At 37.2% G+C, this 18,879-nt stretch overlaps 1 protein-coding gene across 1 annotated transcript in view; it reads left to right on the top strand.

Annotated features, from left to right (window-relative positions):
* The window catches only part of LOC128858281 (uncharacterized), a 120,995-nt gene that overhangs the window by 69,950 nt on the left and 32,166 nt on the right, over positions 1-18,879 (top strand). Inside the window, exon 3 of the mRNA XM_054094431.1 lies at positions 12,418-12,465. Coding sequence (XP_053950406.1) covers positions 12,418-12,465 — 48 coding nt within the window. The remainder of the gene's footprint in view (positions 1-12,417; positions 12,466-18,879) is intronic.

The raw sequence follows: 18,879 nt of genomic DNA, 5'->3' as shown, positions 1-18,879 counted from the left end.
CAAACCGTGGCCCGGGTAACCTTTGGTTGTGTATGTACAATATGGGTATCAAATGAAAGCTGTTGATAAGTGCTTTAATACGGGGTAGTTTTCATACCTATTGATAACTAGGGTCTCGAAATATATGCCAAAACGTGGACCCGCCGTGTCTTTGAACCGAATTAAACCAAACTTACACACATTGTTAAGTAGGTATTGAAGATGATTTCCGTATAGTTTGAATACCTATTGGTAGATAGGGTCTCAAGATATAGGTCAAAACGTGGACCCGGGTAACCTTCGGACGTGTATGTACAATATGGGTATCAAATGAAAGCTGTTGGTGAATGCTTTAGTACAGAGTATTTTTCATGCCGCTCCGTGACTAGGGTCTCGAGATATAGGTCAAAACGTGGACCCGGCTAACCTTTGGTTGTGTATGTACAATATGGGTATCAAATGAAAGCTGTTGATAAGTGCTTTAATACGGGGTACTTTGTTATGTTATGTTATGTTATGTAATGTAATGTAATGTAATGTAATGTAATGTAATGTTATGTTATGTTATGTTATGTTATGTTATGTTATGTTATGTTATGTTATGTTATGTTATGTTATGTTATGTTATGTTATGTTATGTTATGTTATGTTATGTTATGTTATGTTATGTTATGTTATGTTATGTTATGTTATGTTATGTTATGTTATGTTATGTTATGTTATGTTATGTTATGTTATGTTATGTTATGTTATGTTATGTTATGTTATGTTATGTTATGTTATGTTATGTTATGTTATGTTATGTTAAAGTATATTATGTTATGTTAATGTTAACTCATTCTCTATATCCATACAAAATATCTATCAAACAAATAAAATTAAAATTTTCTTTTGAAAATGCAGCCATTCAATCAGTATTTTCTTATGACGTTATCACGTTAAACTATCGTCAGTAAACCGACTTTACAGACAACCTCTTTTTTTTCCAAACGTTTTGTTTTTGTTAATTTTTTGAATTCAATATACTTAAAAAAGTTTTTTAGAAAAAATTAAATTTGTTGAATCCTTTTCTAAAAAAACTTTTTGTTTATTAAAAATAATCAGAAACGCCAAACCAAAATTTTCAACATTGAAAGAGTCTCGAAATTATTAATAAAGATTTCTTCAGATGTCTTTTTCAAAATATTTTTAAAACTCAGCACGGCCTCTTTGCAGGTTACTTGCAATCCCTTCAGCAATTTAAGGATCTTGGCGTTATTTTTGATGTTAAATTGTCATTCACCAGTAATATTAATTTTTACTTTTCAAAGGCCTATGCTATCCTCGGGTTTGTGCGTAATAGCACTGAATTTTCCGATCTGTATACCATAAAACTGCTTTATACGACTTTTGTTCACTCACATTTATACCATGCAGGAATCATCTGACTCCCTTTCCACCAGTTCCACATTGATAGGATTGATTCCAAACTTGCCTGACGTTCATTGGATTTCTCAGTATTCCTTCTTCTGATGCACAGTTATGGTGCACGGTTAGCGCTGCTCAATTTGAAATCGCTCGATAAAAGGCGGTCAATATTATTTTTAACTTTTATTTTTACATTACCTAAATTCCTTGAATAATGCGAAAATGCCCTTTTGTCACTCAATTTTGGAAAAAATAAATTTTAATGCTCCGCAAAGGTACTTTCGTGCTTTGTTGCCTTCTATGCAGATAGTGCTAGAACGAATTATGCCCGTAACGCACCTATAGGAAGTGCTTTTTGCGAATTTAATCAAATCTCAACATCTGTCGATCTTGATTTTTCTTTGCCTAAAACAGTTCCATAAATATTCTTAATTCCATCCCCTAGTTTAAGTATAATTGTTAAATAGTCTGTAAGAAATTATTGTTGCATAGACTTAATGTGCAAAATAAATAAATAAATATTCAAGTCTATAAGTAAATAAAATTTTCAGAAAAATTTATAACAATGTCCAAAATATTTGGATCACTTAACATGAATCAGCGATTGAAAAAATTTCGCTCCCATACAATTTTTCTTAATTTTTTTATTACTTTTTATTGAATTAATTCCTTCAAAGTGCTAGGATACCAACCATATCCAATTTAAATCTGCTTCTTTGAAAAAAGCTTGAAAAGCCATTCAAATAATTTGATTACATTGAGGCATGAACAACTGTGATAACAAAATTCAACATCAACGCTCAATGACATTCTCCCTGTCTAACCAACAAAAAAGCGCTGCAAAACAATCAAAATAATAACGGATTCAAATAAAGCATTAAGACACCCTAAAAGCTATGGGGTGCAGAAAAGTTAGTTGCCCCTGACTCCTTAGTGAAAGGGCTTATGGAAAATATGTGCCTTTGTATGTGCACGAGTAGATTCATGTTTATGCTGTTGTATATGTGTGTTTGAGCGTAACTCCCACATAAAACACACAAATCGCGCTTAAATTGTTGTCGATGTTGTTATTATTATTGTGAGCGCTGCTATTGAAAATCAAAAATTCAATTCTATCACAGCAATACAATTTGTGTTGAAAAACACAAGCATATACACACGCATACTTATACAACAGTTATATATGTACAACATTTACTGCTAAATAAATAGCGCCACCAACACTCAAGCCTCTTCTAAAAAAAAAAAAAATAGAAAAAGAAAAAAACACACAAAAAGAAACAAAATAAAGTCACTGAAGTTACTGAAAGTGAAAAAGGAAGTGCGAGAGCCGTGGCAAATGAACGAAATAAAATAAAGGCCAACAAAAAATCAATCAACAAAATAAATCAAAATCATATCTGACGGTTGAACGTTGGGGTGTATGAGTCAGTGGCGAGGGGCAATCAAATGCAAAAGTATGAGTGCGTCATAGATGGTGGGTAACATATTCTCAGTGATACGGAGAAGGAGGAGAGAGGAGTAGGCGCGAAGCGAGCGGCGAATGCGCACGTTTAGGATAAAGCCGAAAAAATGCGAATTGCCACATTTTTGGGCTGGCGGCTGCTGGTCGGCCGTCACACTGGCGACGCTGGTGGTTCTCTGGTGGATATTGTGCTTTTGTTGTTGCTAATATTGCTATTGGATGCTGGCGACGAAATTCAATTCATGCGGTCGCTTTTGGAGTGGCGAACTAACAACTGACTGCCCTTCCAGCCAGTTCTGCTGCTTTTCAGGACGAAATTTGATTAAGCTATGAAAAGACTAGCCAGCCGCTGCAGTAATAACACAAATAACATCAATAGCAAAAACATCGATAGCAACTAAGAAGAAAAAAGCACAGTTTATGTGGCAGCTGTTGAATAAAGTGCCAGTGCAAAAGACGAAAGGAGATTGGGAATGTGAAGAAAGCTAAAAAGGGCAGTCAACAATAACAAACCTTGTGGCAGCCATAATGCACGTGTATGTGTTCCTTTGCCTGGATGTAGCAACATTGTGTGTTCTCCGCCATATTAGAAGTTTCAGCATGAAGTTAATTTGGCCGCATATTACTTTGTTGTTGTACAGCAGTCGCCTCTGGCACTGCGCGTGGTAGGAGAAGCAAGAAAGCGGTCAATTTCAGTGGACTTGCTCAGGCGGCGGCCTACGAGTATACCAGTAGTTGTGAAGCAGCGGAGGAGACGTTTTCAAGTGTGTGGTCGCTGCGTGGTGCTCTGTAAAAGGGAAATAATCAAGTTACACTGCCGCCTTTAGGAACGGGGAATAAAGAAATGTAAAATGCTTGTTGTTGTTGCACATCTACTGTCGGCACTTCACTAGCGATTTGCGAATATCAATCTGGGATTTGTTAAGATTTTGAATAATTTGCTTCTGAAATTGCTTTGCTATAAGTGAAATTAAATTTTTAAATTCGGAAAAGTGAAGAGGCAGTCAAATTTATAGCATGAAATTTAAAATTTCTTCAGGTGCTTATACATTAATACATCTACTAGAAAGTTCTTTTATATTTTTAATGAAAACAAAAAGCTCGCATTCACGCAGGTGAAATTTAGTTAAGGTTTTGTAAATAGTTGAGGTTAGGTAAAAAATAAAGCCACTAGTTGTCCGCCGGCACAGTTAAATGTGTAGTTATATACATGCATCTCTTATACGGTGGGCCCTAGATTCTGTGCTCTCTTTGCATTTTAAATGAAAGAAGTTGTTTTCTATTATCGGTCGCCTCTCGGCAAGCAATGCCAAACCTTCGAGTAAAATTCTGACACTAAAAAAATTAAGCATAAAAATCATCTGCAATTCAGCGGCGATGTAAAATTTGGGATGTTCAATATTCAACAGTACGTCGCATACCAGAAATTGGAGGAGTAGTTCTATCAAGAACTCTTAACAATCGATATGTATGCCTATACCATAATTAATAGATAGAATAGCAATATAATTTAGTGTTTCTACGGCTTTGCTTTCATATGAAATTTAAGACTTAACACACTAAACTCATATAAATTACTTAATCCAAATTTAAAAAAAGTGCAGACCAACTATTTGTGTTTTTAGTTAAATTTTTTTATATTTTTTTCATTCATCTGTCGAAATAATCTCCGCTATTTTTTTTTTTTTAATTCATTTGTCTTGTTGCATCCGAGTGCTCATTTTTCAGCGCTCATATATGTACGTAAGCCGCTCACAGTCACAACTCCTATTTTCGATAGAGGTTTTCGTCTAATGAAAGTTCAAAAAGTATTATTATTATTATTTATTAGAGAAATATAAAATATTGCACTAACAATTTTAACGCACCGGCTGCATTGCCCTTCGGTGTAAAAGTAATTGTACCTACTTTATATTATAAGGAAATTAAAATACTTTTTTCATTAAAAATAAGTGGCAATGCCATTCAAAAAATACTTTATAATTAAGATTTTCTCACAATTTGCATCACACCCACATTCGAATACTTAGTACGGCTGTACAGTTATCTGCCACTATTATTAAAAGAAAGAGAAAATAAGGTATTTTATACATAATTATATTTATATATATGCAAGTATGTACATATATACGCATATGCTTGTATGTATATATATGTACGCGTAAGTGCTAACAGCAAAGTTCATTGCTAAAAACGTCAATGCTATATAAGCTACTCAACATAATTCCCTACATTGTATATCTATGACCTACATTAACACGTTCCCGCCGGCGCTGTTATTCATGGTCTTCGCCCACAGACGGCAACGTTTACATCTTTTCGCTCTATCGGAAGCGATTGCAGGTTATATAAAACGAAATTTTTCCATAAGGGTAGTCGTGTATGGCTTCTCATCTCAGAGGTACCGTCTAATAAAGTACCATTGGTGGTACACGCCGTCCCATAAAGCAATCTTGTGCAGGCCACCGCTGGTACACGCCGCCTCATGAAGCAATCTTGTGCGAGCCCCCGGTGGTACGCGCCGCCCCATGAAGCAGACTTTTGCGAGCCACCGGTGGTACGCGCCGGCGTGAACGTGTTAATTAGTTATTTAACAGAAGATTCAACATTAAAATTAACGTTAGCACTTACATTCACACAAAACATACGCAATGTTAATGCTGTACTCCGTATGCGTTAAAAGCAGCTCTCATTTGTTATTCAAGGGCAGCTCCAGCTCCTGGAGCTCTATTTTTAGGAAACAGTTATATATGCCCAAGACAATGAGAAGCCCATCCGGAATCCATAACTAAAATTACAACCAAAAAAACGGTCTAGCTTTACAAAGAAAAATTTAATGTTTTATGGGCGATCTTAAGGTCCCGGGCGATGCTGAGACTTCTAATATGCCGGTCAACTTTCATTATTTCTGTGAGTTGAACATTAAAAATGCCTTAACGGATGCCTTTAATTAGCGTTTGCAATATCCACACCATAAATACCAATCACATCTGGCTGACATTTTCGGCTTTATCAAAGAGAAACTGTAAAATGTACCAAATTTTCTCTATGTTGACTTCATTTGTTAACTCACAACTTAATAAATCAAACAAAAAAAAAGAAACAACAAATTTTTAGTGAGAAATGTCACCTTGACAACGAGCATAAACTTTAAATTGTTTGGGTGATACTTCACGAGATATCGATCTCTACAGCCATTCACCGAGAAAATAATGGAATGAATTTAACCATATATTAAGTTCTTTGACTTCTGATACCTCCGAATCGCGGTTTTTAGAAGGACAGACCCAACAAAATGCAAAATTAGCAGAACGTTATGGGCCACTTACAATCTTATGCATTCGTCAACATTGATAAACATGAAACGACGGATCGCCTGCAGACTAACGGCTTTTGGTATCTCGAAGAACAATCAGCCGAAATGGGCATCCTTCACAACACATATTGTCACAGTTGTAAACAACCGGAGAGAAAGGAAACAATATTCAATTTCCTCTGTGAATGCCCTGCCCTATGGAGATTGTTAATCCTGGGCAAACCGATGTTCGAGAGTCTCGAACAACTGTCTGGCTTAGATGTCAACAACCTGATAAAGTTTCCGAACCGCACAAACTGGATATAGTCGTGCTGTGAATAACCGTTAAATAAGTTGGTAACTAGGATGTGGCAACAAAATGGAAGTGCTAGTTGGATTCTGGACGAATAACCACTTAAACCAACCAGCCATACATTAATTGTTACTGTTAGTTCTATGTACTCTGTAGGAAACCTGGAATTTCTAGATTTAATAAATGAATAAAATCATTTTGACGTTTCTAGATCAATTACTAGGCTTCCACCTTAATCTCTGAAAAAGATTGCGCGTTCAGACTCATTTTTGTCTTAACTTCTAAGTGGAGATTAAGCTCACTTTAATACTCGTCATTGGTCTACAGGCAAATAATTCGTAGCTCGACAAATTTTGGCTTATTGTCGTCTGTTGCTTTGCTTTTTTGCTAGGTAGATGTTTCAAGAGGAATATTGTATAACTACATAATTCTGTGGAAAATTGCAGGGACAATCGCAGTGAAGGAAATTTTATGCAAAATACGCGTCTTCTTTTTCTGCCAGCTCAGTGCCCGTACTAACCACCAAGTAGAGCCAAATCCTTCCCATCGTGGCCTGTATATTCCTTCTTCTGCTACTACCAGCAGCTATCGCATCGAATTATTTCAGAATGAGTGCAAGATGATCTAGCCCTCTAATGCACTGGATCTTTATTTGCTGCACTATGTTTTTGTCGCCGTAAAGCTCATACAATTTAATATTCCATCATCTACAATATTCGGCGCCACCAACGGGTAAAGGTTCATACATTTTCTAACGAATCTATCTCCCAAAGTATTTATTGGATGCTTAAGTGTGCAAGTTTCTACGCCGTACAATATTGTGATGGCGCATTTATAGTGTGTGTTTTGTTCTTAGAGAGAGGAGTTTAATTTTCAATCACCTCCTCAATTCAACGTAGCGGTAGTTAGCAAGAGAAGTGCTCCCTTGGATTTCGAATGTGTAGCTGGTCCCGAAGTAAACGAAGTTCTTTACCAATGGCTTAGAATTATAACTGTAACAATATCATGGATGGTCTAAACGCAAATTTGTGAACTGTTAGTTTCGCGAGAGGATATTTTTCGTCTCATGACTCGAGTGCTTTAAGACAAGAGTCTGTTTATAATTCAATTTCAATGACAGAAAAATCAAATAAGCTTGTTGGAAATTGCAGACAAATGTGCCATGCAAATGAATTAATTGAAAAATACAGCGAAATTGTGGCAAAAAATCAAAAATGAGTTATTTTAAAGCTCCTTCGGAAAAGGATTTAGAATAATATCGAAAAGTAACGCTTCTTAAGAGCCGTTCGCAGTCAATTGTTTTTAGCTTTTCAGCCCTGTTTTTTAAATTTTCTATACTTCTATTAAGCTCTATTCGAAATCTCAATGCTCGATAATTGCAAACCCTATTGCGATTTTCCACCTTTGCTACCAGCCCAAATGATACCTCTCGAGCAGCAAAAAGAGATAAAAAAAATTAAAAAAAATATGAAATAAATAAAATCAACAAATATGCTTTGAATATACACAACAGCGCCATTGTCCTACAGTAGCCGCCGCTAACTAACTAACCACCGATTGCCTACACACATACTCACAAATATGTTCACATGCAAATAGGCTCACACACACACATAGAAGCATTCACTTTGGCGCTCAATGGCAACAAGGACGCTCACTTGGTTTATTGGTTGCTCTGTTGATCGCCTCGTTCATCGCTTAGCTGGCAGGGAAGTAACCTGTACACCATAAATCAATCAATCACACAATTAAGAGAGTTCCTCTGACACATTTAGTGTCCAATTTGAATAGTTGAACGTTGGCATACCACTGGCCAACAAAGGCCAGCATTCGGTCAGCAGCAGCAGCAGTAGCGGCGGGCGAAGCAATGCGACCAAACAATCGGCAGTGGTAGTAGTGGTGGTATTGCTTGCTGTTGTTGTTGGGCAGACACAAAAATGGCTAAAACAATGAAACAATTGAATTGACGAGATGCAAAAGAGCAGAAGCAGTCAGCCGACCAAAGAAACCAGAAGCCTGCTAACAAAGCCAATTCAGCAACGGAAATGTAAGTTTGACTTGAAAAAAATAAAATAAAACCAACAATAACAACAATAAAAGTTGATGAAACGACAATAGCGGTGCGGTCGCTTTTGTTATTGTTTTAAATTTTTCTTGTCTTTTTTAAGGACAAAACGCAATTCGACGAAGCGTTGAACGGCCAAAGTATAGTGTTGGCCGTTGGTCACACAGTTGCTGGTGACAGTGTGTGTGTATATTTGAGCTTTCTGTTTATGTGTTATGTCGGAAACAATACAAAGAGCATTCATGGCAGATCTATTATCAGCACTTTAGTGACTTCTCAGCCCCTTTCACAATCGCTACTCCACTTGCGCGCATCGAAACTTATAAAGTTTGCTACTACCAGGCGCCTCACCTGCGGAAAATGTACCTAAACTTGTTTTATTGGCATTTGCAGGCACATGAGCTTTTCGAAAGCGATTACAAAATTGCACCTTAAATGCATGAATAGTCTCGTTATTTACATACCTAAAATTATTTTTACGTAGTTTTGGATAACAATTTCGGATTTGACAATTTTTATTAAAAGTATTTAGTATAACTATCTAGCACTGTACCAGTGCATATCTTCCGTTCTTAAACGATTCAGTTACAGTGTGCTCGGATTTTCTCCTTCTTTTCTGGGCAAGGGTTTTGGAAGTTGATTTTTCTTACCTTCCTTGTGAATTGAAGGCCATCCCTTGTTTTGTCAGATTGGCTCCAGTTTTCCATATAAGAGTAATTAAAAGTTTTCTTTGGTGATGCTGCGCTAGCACAAGAACCATATATCGTAAATGAAATGAATGTGAAATGCCATACCATTAAACTCTCAATGCAAATATTTATTATAATTTGCTCTTGACTGGAATAAATCAGAACAGAACTCAGTTCCTCATCAATATCGATCGACCTTCCATCGTCCAGTAGTAGGAATCATCACCGGGCACAGCTTAATGCAAACGACCCAAGTATGGAGTGACCCTCTAATGGCTTATATCACAGCTGCATGAACGAGTAGAAAGTGGAGAGTTTTCTGGCATGTTTGGAATCTGTAGCCATTCCCAATATTCCATCGATGAAGTGGTTTCGTCACATTAAGAATTAGAGGCCTAAGTGGGCCTCTCTGCTCTCTCATGGAGAGAGTCATTTACGCTAACTTAACCTATACTGGTGTTAGTTGTTAGGATCTTTCACTATCTAATATCAAATCAGCACCTATTTCATCCATATTTGATCTCTTTAGGAAAAATTGTGTATATCTAAAATCAAGGTGAAAATTTCACGCATTTCTAAAATGTGAATTTTGAGCCACGGTAGGCAGTTTCCACTAATAAACGACCCAGAAAGCCAACGGTGATTTTTTCAATTATAAACGGATGTTAATTTAAAAAAAAAAAATTTTATAAAAAAAAAAACACTTTTATATTAAGCAAAAAAATCGTCCTCACTGCCAGGGAGGCGGTTACTTTTCCATATAATTATCCTCCTTCTTTCGAGAAAGATCTTTCGCAAGGAACAAAACTCTTTATCAGCGTTTGAAAAGCTACTAAGATAACACCAACGGCTTTAGACTATCTACTGTGGCTGTGTTGCGAAAGCGATTCTTCTTTTCAAGACTTGTGTCGCTTTGCTTTGCCGTTCTCATGCCCACCCACAGCTAACTGGCAGCGGAAGTTTGGACTACAGTTTGCTGTTCTCTTGCTGTGACTGCGAAATTTCAATCACTTTAGTTACCGCGTTGTTTCAAATATTCTTTACTTATAGACATTAAGGAATGACATCATAAAATTCTTTAGCTCATCATTAAAATATTACTAAAAAAATGGATTGAACAGAAAATTGCTTTTTTTTGTTTCTTTTTGTGTCTAAGTTTTATTACTTTAAAAGTAAAGGGGCAAACTTGTATGGTATATTTTTCGATACGGCGATGGAAAATAAGGTTAACCTTTAAGGGTTAAGAAGTATTTTATTCTTTCTACATACAGACCCTTGAGAGACTGATTGATTTGTACATAAGGTGCGAAATTCCTCAGGATCGTTTGTCGTACGCCCAACATGCCGGAAGGCAGTTCGGTGGAATCTATCTTGAATTATACTGTTGAATATATTGTGGTGCCATTTTCTCAGGAAGAGTTCGCAACGGGCGCCTTTCTCGACATTGAGGGGGCTTTTAACAGTGTTCTCCGGGGTGCAAAGGATATCCAAGTGACATAACAGACCTTATTACGTTTATTCACATAATGCTTAGTGATAGAACAGTCGGGACAGAGTAGGGCGGCGCCTTTCTGTACCAGCAGGTGGGCAGAGACACTTCGCAAAGCGGTGTTGTCTCCCCATTATTCTGGGTTGTTGTGCTTAAATATTTTATTTGCTGGATGAGAAGAAGAGCAGAAGCTGCAAGGTTGTTGCCTATGTGGATGACGTGTAATTTATTGTCAGAGGAAAGTTCTTTGATACTCTGATGGAATGGATGCTGAGTTATCTAAATCTAGTTGTGGAATGGACCACGGGACGGAGGAGGAAATATAAAATACTTAGAGCTCAACTTCCTTTAGTGGCGGTCGCTCCTACTAACGTGGCCAACATTGAAGAGAGAATTAGGAAGGCAATAGTTACGTTGTAAGGATGTAGAGGAGCTACTGCAAAAAGATTGACCCTCTAACCTAACGTACCATTCTGGCTATATTGTTACATATTATAAAGCCATTTTCTTGTCTGGCGGAACTTGATAGAGAGGGTTAGTTCAGAAGCTGAAAAGAGTCTAAAGGGCTGTCCTCATTGGAATCAGCGGGGTACTTCGCGCCATTCTTACTCTAGCGCATAACGCTATACTGAATGTGGTACCAGTGAACATCACGGGAAAAACTGCCGCTGCTCGTGCCGCAATCACATTGAGATGTTCGGGCCACAAGCTGGGCTTAAGCTATGAACAATCTAGTATTCTTAGAGACTATGAGTATACCCTCGCTGGGTCCGAGCGGTATTTTTTCCATTCATATTCCCTCAAAGAAGAAGTGGGCGATATGCAGCATAGGGCGTGAAAAACATGTTGGACGAATGGGTTAGTGGGGGAGTATTCTGCGAAGAGCTCCCCATCAAGCTCAAGTTTAGGCTACTGGGTCATTATAACGTTTTCTAAGCAAAAATAGCCTCTTATAAATAAGCTGTGGTTTAGTTGTTTACTTCTGTAACTACTGTAAGATAGCCAAGTGGCAATTAGAGCCCTGGGCTCGTTGCTGGTGCGTTCGAAATTAGTCGAAGACTGCCTGATTTCTCTCTCGAACGCGTCCGAATATATCAATATTATGCTCATTTGGGTTTCCGGTAACAGTGCCATAGCGGGAAACTGCTGGGCTGATGAGCCAGCTAACAGGGGACCTTCAAGACAGTTTCACTGCGAAGCGAGAGAATTGCGGTACTCTTGAGAACCTGTGGTCTGCTGATGGAAAGATGGACCCCATGTAAACTCAGTGAGCGCAGGGTTAGTGCACGAACGTACAAAGTCACGAGATCTCTCTGGCCACGGGTAGATCGTCGACATTCGATGGAACTTTTAAAGCTAACAAGGCCGAAGTTCTCGAATTTGGTTGGTATCCTTGTCCGTTAAGTATCTATACGTTGAGACTTGGAATTGCTTCAAGTCCTTTCTCAGAAGCTGGCTGGAGGATGAGGTGAAATTGTCTTAGCACTTTCTTCACAGCTGCCCTGCTTTTGTCAGGTAAATATTCATACATTTTGGGTCTCACTTTTTTCTCCCTCTGTATGGTATCACAATAGACTAATTTAATTCTTTGCCTGAGTGGGCGCTGCGTGAGCAGCCATTTATATTATCCTATTCTGTCCTACACCTTATTAAATTAATTTACATACGTATGTATATGTAGATCTAAATCGCAATTTTTCTATTCTTCTTTGCAGTACGTGCCTGAGGATGCTGATTGCCTAAAGGACACAATATGCTATCAGGTAAGGAGAGCTACTTAAATAAGTTTACTTATAACTCTGAAAAATTATCAAAAAAATGTTTAAGCTTTTCCTCGGAACGATAACACTTAGGTGTGTTTTTCTTCACATTTTTCCGTGTATCACAACAGTTGTGTAGACGGCCGACGAATTAAATTTCATATATGTTACCAGCAGACACGCGTCAGGGATTAATGTCATTTTCAGTTAAAAGAAAGAAATTACTTTGTAACACATATTAAAATAAGAATACACATACAAATATATTAAGAATCATCAGCGTGGGGATGCATACACTGTGGTGAAATTCAACAGGACAGAAATTAAGGCAAATGCGTTAAAATGCCACTCAACGTATGCCAGGAAAGAAAACGAAAAATGGAAGAGAATTAAATCATAAAAAGCTGGGCTGATGAGAAATACATTTAAGCGGGGATAACTGTGCTATTTGAGACGAAGTATATATCAATGTGTGAATGTGAGATCACTTGCAAATTTCTGATGAACATATGTAGGTGCGTGTATAAGTATGTTATTCTATGCTTTGAGTGAAGTTTAGCTTATAAGAAAGTGCGCACAAATATACTAATGCACACACATCCATACATGTATACCTCTGTACATATCAGCCACCAATCCAATTAATCACGCCATTGTAGCCCGATTGCCGGCTTAAAAAAGCAAGCTCCATACCAACGTGCCAAGCATACACCTACATATGTATGTATGTATATGATATGTAATTTGTATAGTTGTGTGTATGCACGGCCCCAACTTACCTTTAAAAACCCTATAATAATGACATTAAGCACATTAAATGACAACTGAAGCTGGCTGAAAAGCTGAAAGCTTCAGAATCTGCAAAAGCAAAGGAGGCATAAACATAAGTAAGTAGGCAAAAAAAAGACAAAAACAAAAACCAAAAAAAACAAGAAATGCGAAAATATTCGCACATAAAAATTAAAACGCCGCACATGAGAAATGATTGTAAAAAAAAAACAAAAATTCTGAAAAGTTCTACGCACTTGAGCGCTGAAATTCTGCGCAAAGTGGCCGCAAAATACTTTTGTGGAAGTTTTACTTGTAGAGCCTCAAGCTCCTACAACATACGTGCGCACATACAAACACACGCACAACTACACTACATGCGAAAAAGTGTGTGTGCTTGGCCTGTCGCAGGACCTTCGTCACTCACAATGTTGTCATGTTAATTAGACTGACAGTTTGTACGGATCAATTACAGACGCTGTCAACCGAACGCCAGCCCGGCCGCGTTGGCATCTGACCAGAGACATGGTGGACATCGTGGTACCGTGTCAGCATCCGCGAAATACTTTGGTGCTACGCTATCCTCGAAGGTGTGCAATATATACATTCACATATACAGGCGTATACGGCAAGCCAATAACAACAAAAGCAGCTGCACAGTTTCGAGATCCAGTTTATTTTGCGTGAATTCTTTGAAGAAAAATGCCTACAGCCACAGCGTTGGACATTTTTCCAATTTAACGCTCTCATCCTCTTCTACCTTGAAGACTTTGAATTCGGGCACATCAGGTTGCATAAAGTTTTGTGACCATGACAAATTATGAAATTAAAACTCCGAAAAATGCGTGGATATTTTTTTTTATATTACTTTGTAATATTTCATATTTTTTCGTTTTTTGATTGCGTTGTGACGAATCTGTTTGTTGTGCTTCATCACTTTAGTAGCCATCCAGAGTCGAGTACAGTTAGTCTGGTCAGATGCCAAATTTTTACGTTTCTCTGCAAATTATAATAAGAAAGTTCGGTGTTTATTTTTGAAATGTTTATTGAGGGTCAATGCAGTGTGAGCGTGATGAAAGTTTCAAATAAAATGAAAATATAATTACAAATTTAAATGTTAAGAAAAAAAAGATCTCATTTTGTTCTACATTTAAAAGACGAGGACTTATACGTAATGGACTATCATTTTTAAAATTAGTATTTACATGTTCTGAGATTTCAAATTGACTCTTTTGCAGATGGGTCGTATAGACTTCTACTATATTCGCAACGATTCTCAGAGTATTCATTGCTTTCACTCTATGGACTTCGGTTCTTATAATTTTCTTGAAGTAAACAGAACTATTAATAAATACGGATATAAAAACTACCGAGTCCGTCATTAAATTCGCATAATAGGGGAGATGCAGACACTTTGAATGCTACACTTGTGTTGTCTAATCTAATCCTATCAAAAGTCGCTCTTGCGGAACCACCGCTTCTGTATTGCTGGGCAAGAATTATCTAGCAAATATGTTTGCACGAAATGCCTCACGCTTCGAAATATCTGAGGACTGACACGTGTACAAGCAAATTTGGAACCATTACCCTAAAAACGTAGTAAGACATTTTCTAATTAATGTGATGTATTCAGCGTTTTCTGCGGTGCTAGAGAAAGCCAAAAACTGAATCTTAACACTTTATGGACGAATTTCGTGAAGGTCGTCCAAAATCAGTTGTTGTTCCGAAAACCATTGATGCTGTGCGCGAACTGATATTGCAAGATCGTCATGTGACCTATCGTGAGATTGAGACCATCTTAGGCATTAGTGGGACCAGCATACATTCAATATTGCATAAACATTTGACTGTCAAAAAAATTTGTTCGCGTTGGATCCCACACAATTTGTCAGTCGCTCAAAAAAAGGCTCGTGTCGATTGGTCGAGGGAAATGCTCAAAAAATACGATCGCGGGGCTTCGAAACACGTCCATGACATCGTGACAGGTGATGAATCATGGATTTACGCGTATGAGCCCGAAAGTAAACAGCAGTCGACTGTATGGGTGTTTCAAGATGAGCCAAATCCAACAAAAGTTGTTCGCGCACGAAGCACTTCCAAGCAAATGGTCGCCTGTTTTTTCGGAAAAACTAGACATGTCGCAACGGTACCACTAGAACAACGCAGAACAGTAAATTCTGAGTGGTACATAACCATTTGTTTGCCAGATGTCTTCCACGAAATTAGAAAAACCAATCGCCAAAGACGGAATACTCTTCACCAGGATAATGTGAGCTCTCACACATCGGCTCAAACAACTGCATTTTTGAGCACCCAAAACATCGAATTAATGGGTCATCCGCCGTATAGTCCTGACTTGGCCCCGAATGACTTCTTTTTATTCCCGTATGTAAAAAACAAACTGAGAGGTCAACGTTTTTCGACACCTGAAGAAGTGGTTGCGGCATTCAGAATGCATGTTTTGGAGGTATCTCATTCAGAGTGGCAAAAGTGCTTCGACAATTGGTTCAAACGCATGCAAAAGTGTATAGATCTTCATGGAGAATATTTTGAAAAACAATAAAGTGATTTTCTATGATTGAAATTTATTTTTGTTCTTTAATCCCGAAATATAAAAGGCACCCCTCGCTGCTCACAGAACATTGAGACAAAGAATCAACAAATACTCCTTCGTTTTCGCTAGTTAAATCCATTTTAAAGGATTAAAATTTGAAAGTACATAAATCCTCCATAAAATATAACCAATACCATTATAAAATGAGATACGGATAACAAGTCTTTTCAATAACTAATTTTATTTTCACGAATTCCACTAGGACACTATTGCGCTAACGACAACCTACCTTTTGCTACGCCTGATAGTTTAGTTTCCTGTATATGACAGGCCGAAATAAACATGGTGGAAGTACATGTAACAATACTCACTCACAGTAAAATTATGGCTAATGCGGACCCACTTTTATGAATTTGACGCCTCTATAAAATAACTGCAACTGGAAAACCTATTAATAGGCTTCCCGTACAAAAAAGGTTAAAAGGCAATCCCTAAGACATCCTGCCCAACTGAGGAGCGGCGTACGTGGAAGATGGGGTCCTTCTCTGTTTTACTTAAACAATAGTCAGTATTCGCCATTAATCTATCGGTCTACAGTCGATTAGAAGAGGTTTCCCTGTATTAGGATAATCAGTTTGTTTTCTTCTGCCAATTTTCTCACTTCATTTGGTTTCATATCGGCGGACTTCATACTCAATAAGTCTTCAACTACTTCGGAGGAGAGTGATCGGAAAAAAGTATTATGCAAAAACAACAAAAATTAAAAAAAATACCAGTCTAACGGTTAGACGCGATAGAAGTGAAACCTTCCGTAAAACAAACTGAGAGAGAATGAGTCGAAAGCAGCATTAGGAGCGGGATAATTCTAGGTTCATTATAATATTGCTATAAAGTTCATATTTTATTTTCTTCATTTTATTATTATTCATCCTCAATATTTTCAAATTCAACAAATGATACGAGTGGCTTATGATAGCTAAAATATGATACAAATGCTTTGGTTTCTATGTTGTCAACATATCTTTGAAATACCGCGTCAATTGTTGTTTTTGATCGTGTTTTCGATTCAGTGCGATTTTTTAGTTTTATTTTCTTTTTGTTTTTTTTTCTGTCGATATTCACGACACTTTTCTGCATTATTTTTCGGCATAATTGCGGTAAATATTTAAAAATGAAAATATTTACGAATATAAAAATACGGACGCAATACAGCACACGCGGCTGCTATTATGAGCGTCGTAACGCGTATATTACACAGACGTACTAACATACACACACAAACATTCGTAGGACGCTTGGTCTAAGCAAGTATTAGGTAGTGTAGTATAGGTATACATAATGCCTTCTCGCTCACCGTGGCTAAACACCAAAGCAAATAATAGGCAGTGTAGTATACATACTACAATACTCACTATAGTAGCGTGGCTCAGCAGTACGCAGCCACACACATATACGTATATCAACATATAACGCTTCGTAGTGTCGCTTTTTCGTTTCATCGAGTCTCAAATCACTCCCAACGATTCTAAAGAAGTTTTCATATCAAAAAAATCAATTTTTTCCGAAACAAATTTTCTTAAAAAGTATATTTTATCACTCCCAATGATTCTAAAGAAGTTTTCATATCAAAAAAATCAATTTTTTCCGAAACAAATTTTCTTAAAAAGTATATTTTATTCTAAGAAATTAAAACAAATAAATAATAAGAATCTTATTAAAAAAAGGAAATAATTTCGAACATTGAATAAATCTGAAAATTACTAATAGCTTTAAATTTTTTCAGTTTGCTTCTTTTAATAATCAAGCCAAAAAAAACATACTAAAAAAAAGTTTACTATAATGTCCAAAATGCATGCTTACTTGGTATGAAATCGCTCAAGCCCTTTAACACTTAAGGCTTGTCCCGTACTGGCGCATATAAGGCCTATATAGAGCTCATTACCCAAATGATTATAATTATTGATTATATGATTATACTTATATATTATTGATAAGTAGACTATCTGTGACGGTTTTTTGTGCACCGAAACTTCATTTCGAGAGGTATATCCCATTGCCAGACTAAGGGAGCGTCTGTTAGTCAGTTTTTTTGCCATGTGGAAAGTTATTGGCACATTTTCGGGAAGGCAGGTTATGTCACAGAAGATGTAACACGGCCGACAAGTTAACTGGGAATAATGTAGATTAAAGGTAGAAAAGGTTTCTGTGCCTCTGAATTGTAATACGTTTTCGAGCCCTTAACTTAGTCTACGTAGCTTTGGAGGAAGAAAGATCTACAAGCCTGGTGGCTCAGTTTTCACAAAGCAGTTATCACTGGATGCTCACAAAATTGAAGAAACAGCGGATAATCTCTTCTGCAGATTGGTTGTACTGCCTGTTTTTAAGTTCATTTCCTGTCCACGATTCAATTAAGCCTAACCCTACATATCCTTAAAGCATACAAATATCTTTGTGCATCAAATTAACTCTTCCATTATCTTAAAGGAGAGCATTTTGTGAGTGTCAGATATTCGCACAAGGAGTATTGTTCGTTTTCGAATGTCTCAGTATGTAAGTATTTATGGTAGAAGCCCCAATAAGTCCGTGCCTAGCAACGTGCCTATACAGCGTTAGAGAAAACCGAGGGCGATAATCCGTAAGTGTACAGATTGGCTCACTCTGTGCTAGAAATATCTCTTTGGTTTGTTACTCCGCAGTACGTTAGAGTAGTGAGTGAGAATTGCAGGCAAAGCTTCCTTTGGATAATCCAATAGATTTGGGCGACGTACGTTCACAGAATTCGCATGGAATTTTGCATACCATGCGTTAGATTTGATGAATTTTATTAAATTTTTCCACAAAAAAGCTACTTTTGCGCTTCCAATAAGATTATACCCGTATCCTGTGTGGTGATATTATAACGTACATACATATCTATATACATCAAGTAATTTTTGTTTTGAAGTCCGCCTATCAACATATCGATGGGGCTCCGGTTTGAGATAAAGTTAACCTGGTTAGTTACCAGAAGGCCCACAACCATGTAGAAGAGAATATGTTTAAAATAATATCGCTGAAATCGAACTTATCATATTTCCAAAACACATTAGATGAAA

This window comes from Anastrepha ludens, chromosome 3 (genome assembly GCF_028408465.1).
Source record: "Anastrepha ludens isolate Willacy chromosome 3, idAnaLude1.1, whole genome shotgun sequence".
Classification (NCBI taxonomy): domain Eukaryota; kingdom Metazoa; phylum Arthropoda; class Insecta; order Diptera; family Tephritidae; genus Anastrepha; species Anastrepha ludens.
This window is presented reverse-complemented; position numbering and strand designations above follow the sequence as displayed.